Source organism: Fringilla coelebs (genome assembly GCF_963513975.1).
Source record: "Fringilla coelebs genome assembly, chromosome: 5".
Taxonomy (NCBI): Eukaryota; Metazoa; Chordata; class Aves; order Passeriformes; family Fringillidae; genus Fringilla; species Fringilla coelebs.
Window position 1 is genome coordinate 63099136 of NC_140033.1, and position 20141 is coordinate 63119276.

At 38.0% G+C, this 20141-nt stretch overlaps 1 protein-coding gene across 1 annotated transcript; it reads left to right on the forward strand.

Moving 5' to 3' along the window:
• The first annotated feature begins 1956 nt into the window (after window positions 1-1956).
• Window positions 1957-16660, forward strand: DRAM1 (DNA damage regulated autophagy modulator 1). Its single transcript, XM_084206463.1, has 7 exons — window positions 1957-2340; window positions 8132-8199; window positions 9372-9514; window positions 11279-11456; window positions 12502-12560; window positions 13983-14075; window positions 15383-16660. Exons 1-7 carry the CDS (start codon window positions 2210-2212, stop codon window positions 15425-15427), a joined length of 717 nt encoding a protein of 238 aa, XP_084062589.1. The 5' UTR covers window positions 1957-2209; the 3' UTR covers window positions 15428-16660.
• The last annotated feature ends 3481 nt before the right edge of the window (window positions 16661-20141 follow it).

Here is a 20141-nt window from a genome sequence, read left to right on the forward strand (position 1 = left end):
CAGAGCTGGATGCAGTGTTCCAGGCAGGATCTCACCAGAGCAGAGCAGAGCAGGGGGGCAGGATCATCTTCCTTAGCCTTCTGGTCATGTTTCCCATGCTTTCACACAGCCCAGGATAAAGCTGGTTTTCTGGACTGCAAGTGCACACTGACAACTCATATCTAATTTTTCATCCACAAAAATCCCATGGAGCTATATTAAAATCCATAGTTATTTTATGTTTCTATACTCCTAGGGTTTTAATATAATTTATTGAAAACAAAATGAATTAAAATACACAGGTTTTTTTTGAAATATCACACTAGTGTTCTCAAGTCCAGTAAATAAAATTATTCTTCCCAAGTTTGTAACCTGTATTTGTTACTCTGTGCAGCTTCTAATGATCTTTAAAGAACATGCTTCTGATAAAAAATTATTAAAGATCACTGCTCAAATTTTACAATAAAATTATAAAGAAAATGAAACATCACATGAGCTGCAATAATTGTTTACATAGCAACGAGAACCTTTGCTAGTGATCACCAAACAGTCAATTGCCATCTGCTTGAGTCAAATGTGTCCATTTCTTTCACTCCAAATAGTGTTCAGGCATTTCAAAAAGTCATGTGAATAATGTAAATACTCAATTCACACTTTAGAGTAAATTATTTACTACTTACAAAACTAAAGGTAGTACCAGGAACTTGCAGAACTGTGGATGGAACATTTTTCCAATGTGACTTAAATGTTGATGCAGTAAAATGAAGTGAATTCCATCCTCTTTTTGCAAGGGACCAACCAAAATACTAAATTACTGATATACTAAAAATTAAAATTCTACTGCTATAAATATCATCATCATCAATATGTTTCTGCCATTTATTTACCAAAGAGACTAGATTTCATTCCTGTATAGTATTTATTTAATTTTCTGTTACAAGAGGAAAAAAATCCAAAATACCTGATATTGAGGCATAATTACACGGAATTTTTTAAACCAGCATATTGAGACAGCTCAAATATTATCTCCCATTATTTTTGCACCCTTAACATAAAAAGAAATAAACCTGTTCTTCCAGTCAGAAATTTCTGTCACTCAAATTTACTAGAAGGCAGATTAGCTGTGGAAATGGGAAGTATGAATTTGTGGCATGGTGTGAATTATTACACTCAATTTGTGTGTTAAGAAGATGATCAACTTGCTACGGCCAAGAAGAAGGTCATCGACTACCCCCAGTCTCAGTGGTAGAATAATTTTTTAAATTACTTTTCTGTACTTGCATTAAGATATACTGTCCCTGGTCCTTTTATGTAATTTCTGTCTCCATTCCTAATGCCTTCAAAGGCATGGCAAGTACTCACCTTGTGTGCATCCACCACAAGGAATGTGCACTGAAGGCAAAGCCCTCAATACAGAGAGGCAGAGTATACACACACATCTCTGTAGCAGAACGGTGACCTCGAGTTTAGATGTTGGTTTGGAGGGCTGATAACTGCAAACAATCAAAGGAAGCAGAAACGCCCTTGGCAGATTGTCCATGGCTTCAGGCTAAACCGAAGTGAAAATGCTGAACACAGCATGATTTTGAATTAAACTATCGTTTTCCTCTAAGCATGTGGAAAAGTGAATTTCAGGGGGAATTTGGAGATCAAGGCTACATTATATGTTTGAAATGAAAGTCCAAGGCGGATGAGGTGTGTGCTGGACTCTAGAACGGGACCTGCACAGTTTCTGACCCGGTTTCCGTACCCCCACCACCGCTCCCCGGCCGCCGAGCTGCCAAGAGCCCCTGCACGCTCACACTGCACCCATTTTTAGCCCTTTTAAAGAAAATTGTCAAGGCACAAGCCGCCGGCACGACCCCGGCGAGCAGTCCAGGCAGCACCTCCACCGCCCGCCTCCCTGCCCCGACGGGGCGTGTGCGGCCCGGGGAGCCGGCAGCGACAGGGACACGGGGAAAGTTCCGCAGCCAGAACTCTCCCAAGTGCGCCAGGTGCCGCCAGCGGTGACCGGCGAAGGGGCCCACGGCTGTCTCTGGCTCTCCGCCGCCGTCGGGGGCGGGGAGCGCCGCGGAGAACCGAAAGCGAAGGGAAGGCAGCGCCCGGCGGGGCATCCCCGGGGCCGCGGGCGGCGGGCGGGCGTGGGGAGCGCGGATGCGCCGCGCCAGTCCCCGCTGCCGGACCGGCCCCGCAGGGCGCTGCCGCCCCGCTGCCCCTGCCCCGGGCGGCGATGCTGTGCCGCATGCCCGGCGTGGCTTTTGTGCCCGCTTTGCTCGTCAGCTGGTCCTCGGCCGCCTTCATCATCTCCTATGTGATCGCCGTGCTGGCGGGGCACGTCGAGCCCTTCGTGCCCTACATCAGGTGAGGCGGGGGAGCGGCCGAGGTGCGGGGTTTGTGCGTGTGTGAGACCATGGGCAGTGTCCTGAGGGGCTTCCCCGAGGGAGTGGGGGGTCCCGGGGACAGGGGGATAGCTGGGCACTCCCGGCACCCATCACACCTCTAGCGCCTCTGGGAGCCACAGGACACAGACGCTGGAGACACGATGGAAAGGACATGAAAGTTTTCTGCTGCAGCCAACGCAGGCCTGATCCTAGAAAAACTTTACGATTACGTGGTGGATGTGTAATTTTGTTTGTATAACTCCTGAACTAGGCCAAAGTGCACCTGACGATGACTGGTCTCAAAGCCCCATGATGGCTTTTGCAGTACACACATCGCCACAAACATGCATTTTTTATATTCCATTATAGGACCAATGGGTTTTAAAGACTCCCCAAGAGATGCCTGGCATCCCTTTTCTATAACCTTTTTCATTAAAGTGCAATTCTTTGTAAATCATTCATTATGCATGGTTTATGTTAACATTTAAATCTAAACTATGAAAATGTTAGTATTTATCTCTCAATAGATTGAAGGTTAGCCAGAAATCTAAGAGTGTCTCTGATATACAGAAGATCTAAACAAGGTTTTAAAATACATCTTTCAAGATGCATCTAGACCTAATTCCTTTTTGGACTAGGATGGACTTTTTGGACATGCACAATTTCAGAAGACTGCTAACCTGATTGGCATATAGAAGAAAATTTGATTGAAAATTAGGGTTTGCCATCATAGGCAAGAGCAAATGACAACCCACAAGATAGCTGAGCTTCATTCAAATTGAGCCAGAGAAAGTTGGGCTTCATGTTTATATTAGCAAAACTTTTTAAGGCTCTCTGCACAAATCTGGAAAGCTCTTGGAAAGCCTTGTTCTTGTACTTGAACAAATACCCTACTGCTCATCCTTGATTACACACAAAGCTTTACTAACACAAAAGTGCTTGTGATCGGTGCAATTTATCCAGCATTAACTAACAAAAATTAATCATTTGATACAATTGTACACGGTTTGTGTTCAGAAGTATTTTGAGATCCTGTAGTAGGAAATTTGACAAATTAAGTTTCAAATGTCATAGAATGAAGCAATACATGAGAAAGTGGGATGTGTTTTTTTAGGTATAGTTTTGTTTGCAGTTAAGTTTTTGACAGCCCAGGTATCTTAATTGTGTCATTCTTTCTAAAAGGGATGGGCCAAACCTTCAAGTCACAACTGTACAACTCTAGTGAATGTATCACAGCTCCACAGTTATATCAACTTAATGGAATAGCTCCCATTAAACATTGTTCTTACCCTTTAGCTATGGAATCACAATAAAAGTCCATATGCCTTAAAAAACCTAAACAAAACAAAGACATAAGAGGCTGCACCAGTGATTCCCACTCACATTTCAGTCCCTCTGCATTTGCTAGTAAAGCTTTTTAAAAATCTTGTTTAGATCCTTTTAACACCACATTTGGACTAAGAATATATGTTGACTATTAGTGAAGCACCTGGAACAATTCTAAAGGCATGTGGTCTAAGCATAAGGACTTCATAGAAGATGCATTTGGGAATAATACAAGGTTTTCTTCTAAGTACTCAGGACAATAGCCATACCATATTCATATTCTTAATTTGCAGGTCATTGCTTCAGCCTAAGAGTATGAATCACGTGATTGACAATGTGATTTAGTAAAACTAAGAGTGTTTAAAAAAGAGGAAGAATGTTGCAACCTTTCAATTGTGCAATATTTTAAAATGAAGTATAAAAAATTAAATAGAGCTCGTATGGGGAAATTCCAGTTGCACAAAGGAGAAGAATACTGACATACTTGAGTTAAACATTTCTGTAATTCTTACACTCATTCCCCAAGTACTCTGTGTAGGCCTTGAAGTAACATTAATTATATTTGCTTACAATGTACCAGCTGTTACAGCGAGAGACCACACCTAAAATTGTCATTGAGGCTGTGCTAATGTCCCATCAAGTAAACCATATAAATACAATTCTTGGTAGATAAAATGAATATGATTTTGTGTTTTCTAGCAGCTGAATCCTAAAAGATTATGAGGTTGTGCCAAAATTAGTCCTTTACTCACACTGCTCAAAATCCAAACCAATTTGGATGAGCTGGGATGGCTGTTTGCTTGTTTGAATTCTCAGTGAAAGAGTAAAGGAAATTTTCCTGAAAGTATTTGCTACCAATTGGTACCTCTGGAGAAATCAGAATCCCTGTAGGTGGAATGGAATCTTCCTATTTTAAAAATTTGTGACTTCAGTTTGAAGAGAAATAGTTTATGATGGCTCTGAAGAAAATTCAATGATGATGAGTCTTTTGGCCCCAAAATATTTTTTTTCTTGTCTCCTTCACCTTCTTGTCTTTCTACTCTTCAGAAGGCTGTTCATTTTCAAAATTCTTTTGCAAGAGATGGTGACACAAATGCTGTCATTTTCATACAGGGTTCCTCATCTTTTCCATGGTGGTTGAGCTCACCTATGCACCAGCTCAAATAAGTGAGCACATTTTTGTTTCAAATATGCCATTTCCTTTTTTCTTTTTTATAAAAAGGAGGGGACTGTCACCGATACTTTTTTTGCTAATCTTTTTTTTTCAAAGCAGCAGACTTAAAGAAAAATTAATATGAATCCAAGTATTCATTTAGCTTTTGTAATGCAAACCATAGCATTAAGAAGTTTGTGTTCTTAAAAGTCCAGTGCAGCACTTTGTAAATAGATTGTGATATAATATTCCTGGTATGAACTTTTTTTACAACATAATCTAAGATTGTTGAGTTTAAAAATCCCCAACAGCAAAAATCACCTATAAACCTTTAGCTTGAGAAAATACTTTGTTAAGTATATTGCACTTTGTTCAGTGCAATTTCAGGTTATTTGGTTTGCTACTACAATGTGTTCCAAGAACTTCAAATGGCTTTCTATGTGTGTGCCAATTCCATTCTCTTCTCACCTAAAGCCTTTCAAAAGCTTTGAAGTGATTACAGTCCTGTACTTACCACAGAGTGGTTTCTGATTTGAAAAAGTCCTTGAAGATTGTCACAAGTGGCCCACATTTTAAATGGACTCCTTTGTTGTGTTAATGAAAACACTCCAGAAACAAAAGGAAAAGATGAAGTTCAAGGTTAAAAAATGGGCTAAATGAAACGCAAATTAAGATGATTTTCAGGTGTGTCAAACAAACAAACAACGAAACAGAATTAGTTTACTGTTTTCATCAATTTCACTGTCATAGAGAAACAAGATTAATACAGACTACCAGCTGGAACAAGTCTTCAGAAAGCATTTACAACAAGAAAATTCAGGTGAATAGGGATTCCCAATGCCTGACAAGTTGTAAAAACTTGTCTAAAAGCTTGGTCCAAACTTTTGTTGTTTGAGAATTTGGAACCAAACTAATAAAAAGAAATATATGAATTTTGTCTATTTTTTTCCATCAGCTTTTCATAAAAAAAGACCCTACCTTTATCCTAAGCTTCCTCCTGTTGCTGATAAATCATCTTAGCAACTTTTGTTAAACAAATCCCTCTATAACATAGAAGGGGTTGGGGAACAAATATGAATTTCTAAAATAATCAAGTCATTTGAGATGGTCATACTCTTCTGTCCTGAACTTCACAAAATTGTCAAAATCCTTGAGAGTGATTGCTAAAGCAGAGAGTGCCTTCTCTTTTGCGTGTGGAGAGCATTCATGCTGAGGTCATTTTGGCTGTACTCAGTGGTAGCTTCAGAATCTTAGCAGTGAAATCTAACCCAGCCTCACTGTTGGAATAAAGAGTATTCATCTTCTTGCATGACATAAAAAAAATATCCCCAGCTAGTACCAACTTGTCCCATTATACACAGAGTCAAGATAGGTTGGAAAAGACCTCTGAGGTTACTGAGTCCAACCTGTGAGTGAGCTCCACCATGTCAGCCAGACCATGGCACTGAGTCCAGGCTTTCCTTTAGCATTTCCACCACCTCTCTGGGCAGTCCATTCCAATGTCTAACCACCCTTTCTGTGGGAATTTTTTTTCCTAAAATCCAATTTAAATCTCCCCTGGCACAATGTGAGGCCATTTCCTCTTGTCCTATTGCTAACCAGCCTCCTTTCAGCTGGTTGTAGGGAGTGATAATGTCACCTCTGACCCTTCTCTTCTCCAGGCTAAACACCCCCATCTCCCTCAGCTGCTCCTTATCAGACTTGTGCTCCAGACCCTTCCCCAGCTCTGCTGCCTTTCTCTGGACACACTCCAGCCCCTCAATACCTTCCTTGCAGCGAGGGGCCCAAACTCACAGCAGCCCTTGAGGTGTGCCCTCACCAGAGCCAAGAACAGGGGAACAGTCACTGCCCTGCTCCTGCTGGCCACGCTTACTGACACCAGCCAGGATGCCACTGGCCTTCTTGGTCACCTGGGCACACACTGGCTCATGTTCAGCTGCTGCCAACCAGCACCCCAGGTTCTTTTCTGCTGGACATCTCTCCAGCCACTGCTCCCCAGCCTGCCGTGCTGCCTGGGGTTGTTGTGGCCAAAGTGTAGTGCTGGACCTCCTACCACTCATCTTGGCCCATCAATCCAGCCTGTCTAGATCCCTCTGCAGCAGATTGACACTCCCACTCCAGGAGATAGGTTTGTTCTCAGAATCTTTGCTCAGTCTCCACTAAGCTCTGGCATTAGCTAAAACCCTCATGTGTTCATATCTGATAGAAGAGTTTTTGGGTGCCTCTGTTCAAACACACTCTCCTGCCTCTTGGTACTGCCCAGTAACTGGAAACTTAGCTCACACTCAAATTATGTCAAGATTGAAGAACTAGATGTTTTCCATTGGCTTGACCAACAGAACCTGATCAAATAGATATCAATTGGTTGTATGGTAAACAAGAAAAAAATGGACATCAGAGAAGAAAAAATAGTAAAAAGAGGTGGCAAGATCATAGTACTGTTCTTTCAACAGAGCATTCACCTTCCACAGAAGAGTTCTGCTTGAGGGGGTTTGAGCTGACATACTCCCAGGAGTATGTTCACTCTGCGAGGGAAGGGCATTCTCTGGGGTGGGTGTTTGCACTTGTGTAGGGAAAAGAGGGGAAGGGACTCTATGGTGAAGGTGTTCCATTTTCTACAAAGCAAATGGTTTGTGTACATTATGTCTTTCTTATATATAGATGTGCATGTAGATATATATATAAATTCTGTAGATATTCTCACACTCATGCTCCCTCTCTCTGTCCCAGTGAACTTCTAAGTATTCACTGTAAGGCTGAAGTGTTTCATCAGCAGAGACTTACAACACCTTGGAGATAGAGTACTCTTAAGCTGTATCTACATTAGTAAATTAAACAGTTTCTGGGAACATTCCTGGGCATGGAGCACAATTTCTCTCATAGGGTTAAGTCCTTTTAAAGAAATTAAACCAAATTCTCTCACATCTTAAGATAGTGACTGCCATTGGATATATTTTACTCTATCACAGTCTTAATTCAACAGATAAAAGAAACATTAATTCTGAAATGTCATTTATGTAATCATGTCATTCATGAGCAAAGTACAGGTCTGTCACATCTTTGCATATTGCACACTGAAAAAGAAGAACAACAGTTCAAAGAGTATGTTCTTGAAATATGCTTCCTTTTTGAAAAGAGGGATTCTCTACTACAAATGGTGCAGCAGAAGATGAATTACCTTACACACACAGCAGCAGTTCACACAAGTTATATTTCTCATGGGATTTCAATTGTCTCATTTATGTTTCACAGGTCTTAATTAACTTTTAATTTGTCTCTCTTCCTGCTTTAGTGACACTGGAACTAAACCTCCGGAGAGCGGTGTCTTTGGTTTTATGATTAATATTTCAGCACTTCTAGGTATGTATAAGGTATTTGGGTTGACCAGAATGAAGAAATGAGAATTAGTGAAAAATGCCTGTTTTAATTACAGAAATGTATTCAGTATTCTGCAGAAAAAACTCCTCCACAGTCAAACGGCAGTATCAGGTAGATGTAAGAAATACCTGGAGAGTTGGGTCCTTAGGAGCAGCTAGTGCAGGCTCAGAGGCACTTGTGTCTCTTCAGAGCACCTCATCAGTGCAAAGTAGTCAGCACTGGAAATAAAAGTGGAGCAAAGATGGCATAATTACTCTGCAGAAACTCTGCTGTAGGGAAACTTTTGGTTCTAAGATGCTGCAGTAAAGGGAAGAACAATGTTGAAGCAACACCTGGTTTTCTCCACAATGGGCCTACTTCTCTACAAAATAACTGATGTGAGTCAGGAAGTTTGGCATTTTCTATTATCTTTTACAGGATGGAGGATCAAGAGCTGTGTATCGCTGTAGGATGGCCTTAAGGCAAAGTAAACATATTTTACCTTTATAAAAGCCTCATTCAGTCACAATCTTGTAGTGTTTAATGTAACCTCATAGTGCCTGGGCAAAGTTACCTAATTTCTTTTTACAGCTGTAGATAGGCTGAAACTGTGTTCTGTGTTATGGAACTGTGGAATTCAGTCTAAGGCTTATTATATCCTGAAGAACCATGATTTCCTAATTCAGTACAGGTGTTTGCCAGGAGTGAACTGCATATTAGGGCCAGGCATGCAGTGACTCTACAAAAAGGAATTAATTCTTCAGAAGGAGATGTAGTTCTGGCACAAGGCTGCATCTCAGAGCAGAATAAGGCCTCCCACTTGCAGCTTATGGTTCTTATCTCCCTATAACAGCTGTTCCTAATGTGGAATGGCAATGCCTCTGTGCCCAAACACCCAGGAAAATGGAATTTAAATTAGTGCTTTTCTTGAACTGATGTGCATTTAGTTCTAGATAGCAATAATATGCAATTTAAAGACAAAGACAATGTTGAAGTTCCATCTGAAAGTTCATCTGAATTAACTTCTTCATTCCAGCAGAGTTAAAGATGGTAGTATTTATTGTATCATGTTTATAATTTTGTTCTGCATGTCATGTGTTACAGGAAAAGGTTGTTAAAATGTAACCAATATGTGATCATAGAACAAAACACTCTTTTTTTTTGGTTTTTTTCAGCTTCAGTTACCATGTACATCAGATATTTATTAATAGAGAAGCAAAATGAATCATCACACTTTGTTAGGTCTTCATGCAATATGTTTACATTATGTGTGGGACTGATGGGCTGCACTGGAATGGGCATAGTTGCAACTTTTCAGGTATGACCATAATTTTCATAACAAAAATGAAAATAAAATCAGATTGCTTTACCATTAAAAGTTTCAACTAGGTAACAGTGATTAACATTATCCCCATATGGAGCCTTGGAAAATGGGGTAAGAATGCCTTTCTTGCTCTTGCCTTTTTTCAGTAGCTTTTCAGCAACAGACTTGTTTCCTCCCTATACAAGAGAATTTTTGCTTGTGCAGTTATGCCATTAAGGAGCTTTCTGTGTGCTTGTCTTGTAACAGGTCTGTCCTATATAGATTTTTTTTCTGTAACTTTTTTTCTGTGAAAACTTGAATATAAAAACTTTGCTATTCCAAGTTTAGTTCGCTTATATTCAGGTAGGGCAGAATAAGCCAGACTAACAAAAGCATCCGCATTTTTGGCTGAATGATGGCATACTCACCAGCAGAATTTTCTACAAAATGAACTAATCTTATCTGACAGGTTAGAAAATTGAGCACAGTATCAGCCTGTTAAACTTTAGAGTCTGTAGGAAATGGCATAACAACATGTTTTATCTTTTGATAGAGACATGTAGAACTACTGCTTACTTTGCCAGAAGTAAGTATCTCATTACAAACCAAAGTTCCCCCACTCAATGTCTGAAAGAAAATTCAATAGGGAGAAAAAATACTGAAACAAAATATTCATTTCACCTTTTCTAGTGAGGAAGTGTATAATAAGGTAGATTCTGACTCAAATATTAGGACAATTGAAAGCTTCAGCCTAGAATCAAGTTAAATTTAATTGGCAGGCAGCTGAAGATACTGCCCTAAAATCTGTGGAAACAGCTGCATTATTTCTTTTAGAGGATGGTCTATCTTGGAACATTTTGTTAAATACCATTGTGCTCATACAGTGACATGATGACATACACAGAAATTGAAAATAAAGATTGTTGGGCCTTCAACAGCCAGTGCAGTTTTACATGTAATGGAAATGATACTTTCAGACAAAAAACCCTTAGGATGATAACTTGCCCTTTGCATCCAGGCAGTGTGTGTGGATTGCAAACACCACAGGTACTGTAGTCTATTCTAATCATGTTTTACTTTAAAATATCCCTGTTCTCATTGATAAGATTTATATGTGGCACAAAAAAAAATGTTGGATGATGTCGAACTGAAAAAGAAACCAAACTTGGCTTCAATATGGAAAAGACAAATCAGGAATGCAAAATAATTTGTGAGAGTCAGGGATGCAGAAGCTTTGATCCTAATGTTTCCAAAGGGATTCCTTGACAGTTATAACACTGGTTCTTATCTAATCTCTGTTGTGTCTCATTGCCAGCCCATAAACTCCTTCCTCACCTAATTTCTATTTCCTCTGCTTTGACCCTGCTTTCCATGTTAAGTGCAGTTTGTAGAAAGGGTTCTGAGCATAATAAGGATCTAATCTAGCTAGGCATCTGATCTAGCAGATTTTCAAGCATCCTTAATTGCCCAAGAAGCTGGAAATGGTGGCTTGCAAGTCTTCAATCTTTTCACTGTATATGTACAACTAGTGAACAGTACATCCTGATCCCTATTTGCCAGTAGAGTAACTGAAACATGAAGAGGATGTGAGATTTGCTCTAGGTCAGGTGATGTTTCAAGTCAGAAGATCAAAGCAAAGCTGGAATTAGAAATTATTCCCTTAGTATTCAGTCTAGTTCCTCTAATCAGTATGTCATGCAGAAAATTTACATTCATGTGCACTATCTGCCAGTTTCTTCAGGTAACAGCAGCTAACCATTGTGCTGATTCCCTCTCCAGGAGCTGGCTGTTCCCAGTGTCCATGACATTGGAGCTTTGGTGGCCTTTGGCTCGGGTGTTGTATACATCACACTTCAGTCTATAATCTCCTACAAGTCCTGCCCACGATGGAACACTTACTTTGTGTGTCACATAAGGATGGCCATATCTGTCATATCATGCATTGCTTTCATTCCCAGTATCCTTTAAGGTGTATCCCACGGTTTCCCCTTTATGTGTTCATGGTTTTCCTTTTAACTTAAATCATTGCTGGTAAAAAATATAAACGAGGTCACACTCTTTACTTAGGGCTCTCTAATGTGTATAATACAGCATGTTGAGACACCATCAATAGTATAAAGATGAGTTTTGGGGAGCTTCTAAAAAGCTTTATCTCTTATTTCAGTGGTATATTTAAAAACAATGTCCCAGTGTTGTTCACAGAATTATTCACTGGTGAAGCTAGAGCAGCTTTCCAACTTCCTTCACTCGAAGGAGAGTAGGGAGGAAGGTCTGAAAAAGGGAGCCACTGCTTCTACAATGAACCAAACACACAGAACCTAAAAACACAGGTGGCATAGAAGCCTAAGCAGATGATTTTGATCATGCTACTTGGTTCTTCACCTCAATAGTCACCTCTCTTAAAGCCACCCTGCACAACTTCCTGGCTTTTCCTTTGGCATTAGTCATCTCACTGATTTTATTTGCCTTGGGTGATCTGCCAGTGTTGAAAAGTGATTGCAGCAGCTCATCACATGAGCCAGCCAGCTACAGCCTGCTTTTGGTTTTGGTTTTTCCAAAGCCTTTCCACAGCAGCTGTGGAAGGGCTTTGGAACAGGGACTCGGTCCCCAGAGGAAGTTGTACAAGCAGATCAAGGCACTTACTGTGCATCACTGCAAACCAACTTTGGTCCACTCTCAGCAGTGCAGGACTCTGCTTCCATAGTTCTTGATCACAAATGCCACCTAAGTTTGGAGTGTCTCCCTTACTGTCTATACACTGCAAAAAACCTACAAAAACCTTCATTTGTGCAGAAATGTGTTTTGATTGCTTTTACCACCTGCCTTGCAATAAATTGTTTCATTTACTTGTATTCTTAATACCTTGATTTGATGTTTTGGCTGTTCAGGGTCTCCTGTGCTACAGAAGGGGAAGATGGTCTGTCTTCTTTGTTTTTTGTAAGCAGACATTTTCACTTTTACTCACTGATATTGTATAGTTTCCTTTACACTGTTTTTCCCAGTGATTGTGTTTGCTTCAAAAATTTCCATGACAAAAATTGATTGGACTCCAGGTGAAAAGGTAAAATCTTACTAGGTAGCCAACTTACCTTGTTTGATATTATTTGGGGAATGCTGTTATATTTATCTTAAAGCACTACAAACATGTCAGAGACTTCAAATAGCACATGATCATGAACAGATCTGTGCAATGCTGGTTTCCAGTCACTTCTTCATTAGAAAGATGTCTGCGGTGTGGGTAAGAAATTTTGTCATGGGTGATCAATCTTGAAAGAGTTAGACTTTCATTTTGACCAAGAATTTGAAAGTTTCCCATAGAAAAAGACTACAAAAAAAAATCCGGTAATTAGTTGTTCTACTTCCTTTTATAGTAAATTTTCTTGAACTTTTCACATGAAACAAAAAGTGGACCAATTTAATTCTGTAGTTTTTGAGGTTTTTTACAATATTGGTTTTCTCAGCTTTTTTATCATTCTTTAATAAATAGTCTTTGATACCGTCATAAATATTTGGAATCTGACCTAAAACATCCTAAAGTTGATTTTAGGTATTTGAATTAATTTCAGTGTTTTCGGAATGACAACTATGAAAACTAATTTTTCTTTTTGGGCAAATTTTGCTAAAAGGAGGTAATGAAAAAAATGGTTAAATAATGCAGAGAGTATATCCTGCTTGAAGAGCTTAATAAGAGAACACTTAGCAAATGTACCACAACCAAACAGTGGCAAGGCAGCTGTGAGATAAATCTGTGCAAATTAGACAATCTTAGTAATATCTTTGGGGGTTTTGTGGGTTTTTATGTGATGCAAAGATGAAAAAATGATTTTACTGAAACAGATGGCATATTTGGTGATGACATGTTAAGAAAGACTTTTCATTCTGTTTGTGTCACGTGACACAGGCTTTCAATGACAGTCTTAAAAACAAAAGTTTTGTCAGGAACTGTCATTGAGGGTAGCCCTCCATTTCAAAACATGGTAAGTAAGGGTTTGCTCAGAATTACTGAGCTCAGTGGCTCTGAGTGAAAGCTTGGAGCATGGGCACATCAGGAATCTTGACATAACAACTGAATGTTTTCAGGTTTATTTTACATTCAACCTCTCTTTTGATACTGTGCTAATTGTAGTTTTCTTCTACTGCCTTTGATGGTACTGTACAAGACTTCATGTAACACATGCACCTTGGTAAATTGACTCACCATTCTGGAAAAACAAAATGTGAATTGACTTTTATAGAACAGGGAGGACAAGTCAAAAATGTTACTTGTTGAATTTACAGAAGGAAATGTCTATATCATTTCACCCGTATTTTATTTAATTGATTTATTTATTTAGTTTATTTTAGTACATTATTAATTATTTATTATTTAACTATTAAAATATTTTTATAAATAATATAATAGAAAAATAGAATTTATTTATTTTTATTTATTTATTTATTTATTTATTTATCTGAAAATTTGTTTTACATCTCATTCCATCAGGATTATACTTACCATTTTATGAGTGCAATCTGTGAATGGACAGTGGCCTTTGGTTTCATTTTCTTCTTTTTAACGTACATTAGAGATTTTCAGGTTGGTATATACATATTTTAGCAGTGACAAAGTGCTATGAATTATATAACAATGCAATAGAAAATTACCATTCTTTACCTAGGTAGATGCATCAAAGATATACAGAAACAAATGTTATCAAGCACAGAACTGATTTCTGTTCACATAATGAATATTCTCCCTTTTGATTATAAAGCCTAAAGTTCAGTTTAATAGTTCAATGTGTCTGTTCTTGAAAATTAAGACCAGTCAATTATTTACCACTCTTTTTGTAGAAAGAGGCCCTCTAAAGGTGACATAGTGGCAAAATAAATGATGCAACTAAAACTTGATTTCTTTCTGCCCAAAGGATTTTATATAATCCAAAGCATTTCAATCACTGATGTTTTACACCTTTTGCTATGTTTCCTCAAAGTGCAAAGAATATGAAATAATTTTTGGAAAAATATTGACACAAAAGCCTTCTGGTTTGGGAAGCTGGATTCAGAGTTAGCATATATTTTGCTAACCAATAGCAAACATTTCCATGTCTGTTTAGTATTGACTTAATACTAAATAGACCATGGCTATAGGGTTTTTCCTTAATTAAAAACAAAAATTCAAAAATAATAAAATAAAATAAGCAAGGTTCAGCAGAAATAACCACTTCTTTCAGGGAAAAAAAAAAAAAGTTCCAAATTACACAACACATGATCTTAAAGGTTTATAATTGCCTTCTAAAACCGATAGAATTATTGAAGAACCATTCCAAAATGTCTGTATCATTTAATCCATGATTTTTGGGGGGAGGTATTTATTGCCAGTCCATCACTCTCTGATATCTATGTATATGATGGCTTCTCTTTCATCAAGGGTCAGGCTCTTCCCTTGCAGACAGAGATTTGCAGGACAATGCAGTAATTCTCAGAATATTTATCAACAATCCTTAGTTGATAATTCTGCTTCAGATAGATAAAAACTTCTACTAAATATAAATTTAATGAAAATAAGAGAAAGTGATGAAATTAAACAAAATGGAATTGTGGCCATTTTAAACTACAAGCTATGAAATAGAATGGATCCAATGTTAGTGTTTGACAATGACAGAAATATTTTTTAGATTCTGCTGTCTGTTTGTCATAACCAATGCTCAGAGAAAACTGAATTATTAATTCAGTAAAAAAGTCCTGCCACACTCGAAGAAAATAAGATTTTTTTCTAATTTCCCCCCAGTATTTATTTCACTTTAACACTTTTTTCTTTTGTTTTGTTTCATCTCCTTGTACTTTATATCATAGAACTGTAAAATTAAATTATCTTAAGCTGATCTTGCTTTATTTTTCTTTTAGAGATTTTCTTTAAGGATATCAACAGAAATACATGAAGAATCCTGATAATGAAAGAACAATATTTTATATCTATGGATATTCTAGGTTTCTTTTTACTTATAGAAAAAGTGGCAGAGGCACAACGATTAATGAGGTTGTACTAAGAACTCATGCCATTAACTCTGCACCAGCAACCACAAAAAGATTTTAAAAACTCAGAGCAAAGTTCCTCCTGCCTTTTTGCAATATTTTCTAATTTTTATATGGTTTGGTATATTAAAAATACTGTAATAAAAGCCATATCTAGAAGCACCAGAAAATCACTCAAGGACTTGATCTCCTCAGCTCTTCCATTTTGGACATATCTGTACTTTTTAATTTCTGTAATGTGATCAGTAGCAATAGCATTTAAACTTGAGAAAGTACATTTTGCAAAGAGGGAAATGTAAAGACAATGGAAATCACTGGGACTTTATTTCTACTCCGTTAAGTTGCAAGGACTGGAGAAGATGGTGAGAGCAAGAGTGGGCATCTTTGAAGAAATTTTAGTAGATGGCAACACTATGCTAGATATTTCTGATACTGGGCACTGCAATGCAAATCCTAAGAGAAATTTAAACTATATTGCTTGAAAAATGTTTTCTAATTATCACTGCAGTACATGTTGTAAAAATTCACCCCTTTTCCCCTTTTATGCACTGATGGCCACAGGAAAAAAAATATGGAAGTGGGAATAGAAAGTAAATTTACATTTAAGCATGATGCAATAAAGAGAACTCTTACTGCAATTTTGTTAATATAAAGCAGAATTTTCCAGCTCGTGTTTTAATCTACAATGGAGTGAAGAAGGTCTCAAAATAAGTATTGGGAATGAATGGAAGATAAGAAGAGAGAGTAGTTTTCAGGTACTTAGAAATAAATGTATTAGTATTATATACATAAAACTGAATTAAAAAACAAACCTGGAGAGCATCTGTAATGAAGATATTTGCTGCTATAGACTTCCTTCTGTAATGAAAGACTTGGAAAGGAGGTAATTGAGAAGTCAGATGTTACAAGTATTTGCAGGCAAAAGGTTCTTTCATGGACTGATTCACCACCTCCATTCAGTGCATTAATCACTTGGTTGTGAATTACGTTCTCTGAAAATGACATTTTCCACACTATATCACAGTTTATGCAGAAATATTGATGATTTTCAGTTGCTAATATCCACTAACTAATGTGTGTCTGGGGAGTGATGTCTTAAGATTAGTCGTCTGTTCATATTTCTTTTAATGTGTATTTTAAACTATTAAATTCAGCTGTTTCACAACTTTAACAGTTGATGTTTTGTTTATAAGTTCTTCCAGATAAAAACAGTAAAAGTGTTTGTTCTTCACTGGAAGATTTGCTTTCCATAGTATTCAGGTTATCTTGCAGAGGTTTATAGCTACAACCAAGTTAAAAATCAAATTTATTACTGACTAAAGGAAGGACCTTATGTCTTGCTGATTGGGTATCCTGTAAGGGACACACATTCCTTCAAGTGAAGATCATAAAGGAAATGTGTATCAACCATAAAATGTGACATCATGTTATTTTCAAGGCTCTGTTAAGGAAAGACCATATTTCCAAGTGCACTGTGTATTGATTCTTTTATTACTTTTTATTCTTAGCTTTCATAAAGTATAAGAAGCAAGAAGTTGTTATTTTAAGTGATAGCCAACCTTTACAGTGTTTACAATATCCTAAAGGGAAGAAAAAAAATTTCAGAGAAAGTGGCTGAATCAAGATCACCTTAAGTCCCTGAAGTCAAGAGGCAAATTCAAGTACTGAATTAAATCCTTCCCATTTTCCTGAGCTTTATTGTGATACATTTTAATATGAGTTATATTAATGACCAAAAGAATGCAGCAATAGTGCACCTTTTATTAAATCTCTTAGGCCAAAGACCTCATCTTGCATTGACATGCAGATAGAGGCAATGGATTATTATTTTTTTATTTGTGCAGTGAACAACTGTTGAAAACACTGATTATTCTCTGGTTCCAAGCAGATTTTCAGTCAACAGCTTAACTACTTTTTTCAGCTGAGATGTGAGTTGACGAGTTGCAAGCAATTGCCAAAATAATATTCTAGCAAGGTATAATTTAGCTGTGGCTGACTCTTGTTAAATACTGCACTTTAATTTTTATAGGCAAGTGATCTCTAGAGGTTAGCACAGATAATGTCACAGCACATTTCTGTTGCTTTGCTATGGGTCCTTTTTTCTATATTTTCGTATTTCTTAGCAACAAGAAATAGCTTTTTTTTTATTGGAAGCTATGCTAGAAATATTTTCATCATCTACTCTGCATGATGTTCTCTATTTGTCACCCCATCAGGAGTGATTGAGAAATTCCTCTTGCATAAACTCCAGTAAATCACATGATACTTGCTGTTATTTTTAGTGGGTGTGCTAAATCATTCTACTGCTTCCAGAAGTGCAAAAGCTGATTTTCCTAGGTTGGGCAGCTTGATCTGCAGATGAAATACCACTGTTGTGGTCTCTGTCACAGAAACTCCACCAACTCAAAATACCTAAAACCCCCTTTGTCTTAGGACACTGTTACTTGCTCTGCTTTGCCCTCTAGTGTGCACTAAGCTAGGCATGACCTTATCACTGGCTTTTCTCACAAGGCAAACTAAACTTTAATTTCTGGCCTGCTCACTTTGCATACTGCCTTTCCTGTGACAGCCACATATGTTTGACAGTAGTACAATAATCTTGATGGCAAGGCATTTATTTCTTGCTCTTAATACTGGTAGCAAATCTTCCAAGCAGGTTAGAGGGATTGTGGCAACATGTCAGTGAATTTTGGACATTCCGGTGTGAATTTTGTAAAGAGGTTCAAGAGCTTGGTGTTTTAAACTCCTCTGTAAATACAGTCTTAGTCTCAATATTGACCACATTTTCACAAGCCTTCAGGCTTTAGAGCATCTGTTTGAAGACTGCAGAGGGTGTCAGGTTGGTTCCTAGTGGTTTACAATGTCTACTGGAAATATTGTCTCTGGAAGAGGGCTGGAAGAGCTGCTCTCCTCCAAGAAACAGTGAAAGGCAGCATGGTGCATGTATTTTAAGAAGGGATAATGTTTGTTTCCTTGGAGGATGAGTTAATGTCCATTTATTTGGGAGAAATGTGGGCAAGTAGCAATAGGCTTTAATATAAAAATTCTCTGTAGCTTTGAGTAAAACCTGTCAGAGCTGGGTCTGTCTTTCACTGCATTTGTGCCCACTCAGTCACACAAGCAGTACTGGCATGATGAGGCCTGGCAGGGGTCAGAGTCCTGCATGTTGCTGCCATACACAGAAATAAAAACACATGCTGTATTTTATAAACAACCACAGTGATTTAATGAGCTTTGACCATATCTTGGATTGGTACAATAATTCAGAAAGAGCGTTTCTCCCATCTTAAGGAGAAAAAAGGCAAGTCCTACATGTAGTATCTGTATTTTTCCCCATACACAATAGATGGCACTAGCAGCCCACATGATTTGGGTTTATTTCCCACGTTCAGGCAAGCAAGTGCAGTAGTTTTGTAGGTAGCTTTAGCTGATTTTAATAGTCGTCTGGAGGCCCAGTTAAATGAGTTTTGTATTGTGCCTTTGTGGAAAACAAGTCAGATCTCAGTTTCTTTGCCATCCCTTCCTGCCTTCATCTAAGTAAATATGTTTTGCTACTGCTGTGTGTAGTCTCATAGCAACTTCAGTTTTGAATTAATTTGTCTAAGTCAAAGGAGCCACTTGCTGGCATTATCACTGGCACACGCTGACATCCAGCTCTCATTACTACGCCACTTCTCCTGGGAAGCTTTTCCTACCCTATCACAAAGGTACATTTCACTCAGTTGCTTCAGCAGAATTCTGTCAGTTTGCAGTGGGGCTTCAGGAGACAATACAGACCTTGTTTTCATGAGACAGCAATATAGAAAAGAACAAGATTTTAACATTTCAAAATTGCAGCCAGTCTGCACCCAGAAGAAGTGTCATGCCTGGTTATAAAAAAATTCAAAGGTAACTGCTGCATCTATTTAAAAATGCACTTTGTATGTAAAATGTCTCTTCTCCAGACATTTCCTTGCCTATCATTGTCTTCTATGAAGTGTAGCAATCATGCAGGCTTTCAGACATTATCTTACCTGGAATGACACAAGTTTAGCATTCACAGTCTTAAATAAACTATGCTGAGCAGCATGGATGTTTCTCTAGAAACTCCCACCAAATGTTGTATGGATTTAAAAAAAAATAAATATAGAAAGTGCTTTGACAAAGTATGAATGATTCATTATTGATAGACATCTTTCTTACTCCACAAGCACTGTCCCAACACACACTTATAAAACTCATTATAGGTACTTTTCAGAGAAGATTTCTCTGATGAACATCTAGACTTCCATCATGAGACCTGCAGGAACATTCTCTGTAGATCTTCTGTTAGAGATAGCAGCAGCTGATGGATCTCCATGCAAAGAGGTGTCTTTCCTTCCTCTCACATCACCTGCATCAGGTGGCTGAAACATATTAGATGGTTTGCAAGGAGGTTTTTCCTCTGGTTTGAATCATTCAAGAGGATTTTTTGATTATAAAATAATTTGTGGGGTTTTTTCCCTTTAAAAAATTACAAATAGAACTTTGTGCTCATTTGAAATTTCAGTGGGATTATACATAAAATCTTGTCTACTGCTTAGAAAGGATTTTGACATAGGTCTTGGTCTTCAGGCAAAAATGTAATGTTCAGAAATTCCAAGAGATGAAA

Bases quoted from the DNA above. Each gene is read 5' to 3' on its own strand.
- DRAM1 (XM_084206463.1), top strand. From the start codon at position 2,210: ATGCTGTGCCGCATGCCCGGCGTGGCTTTTGTGCCCGCTTTGCTCGTC. The intron at 8,200-9,371 runs GTATGTATAAGG...GGTTTTTTTCAG, and splicing joins TAATATTTCAGCACTTCTAG to CTTCAGTTACCATGTACATC. The intron at 14,076-15,382 runs GTTGGTATATAC...TTTTTCTTTTAG, and splicing joins CGTACATTAGAGATTTTCAG to AGATTTTCTTTAAGGATATC.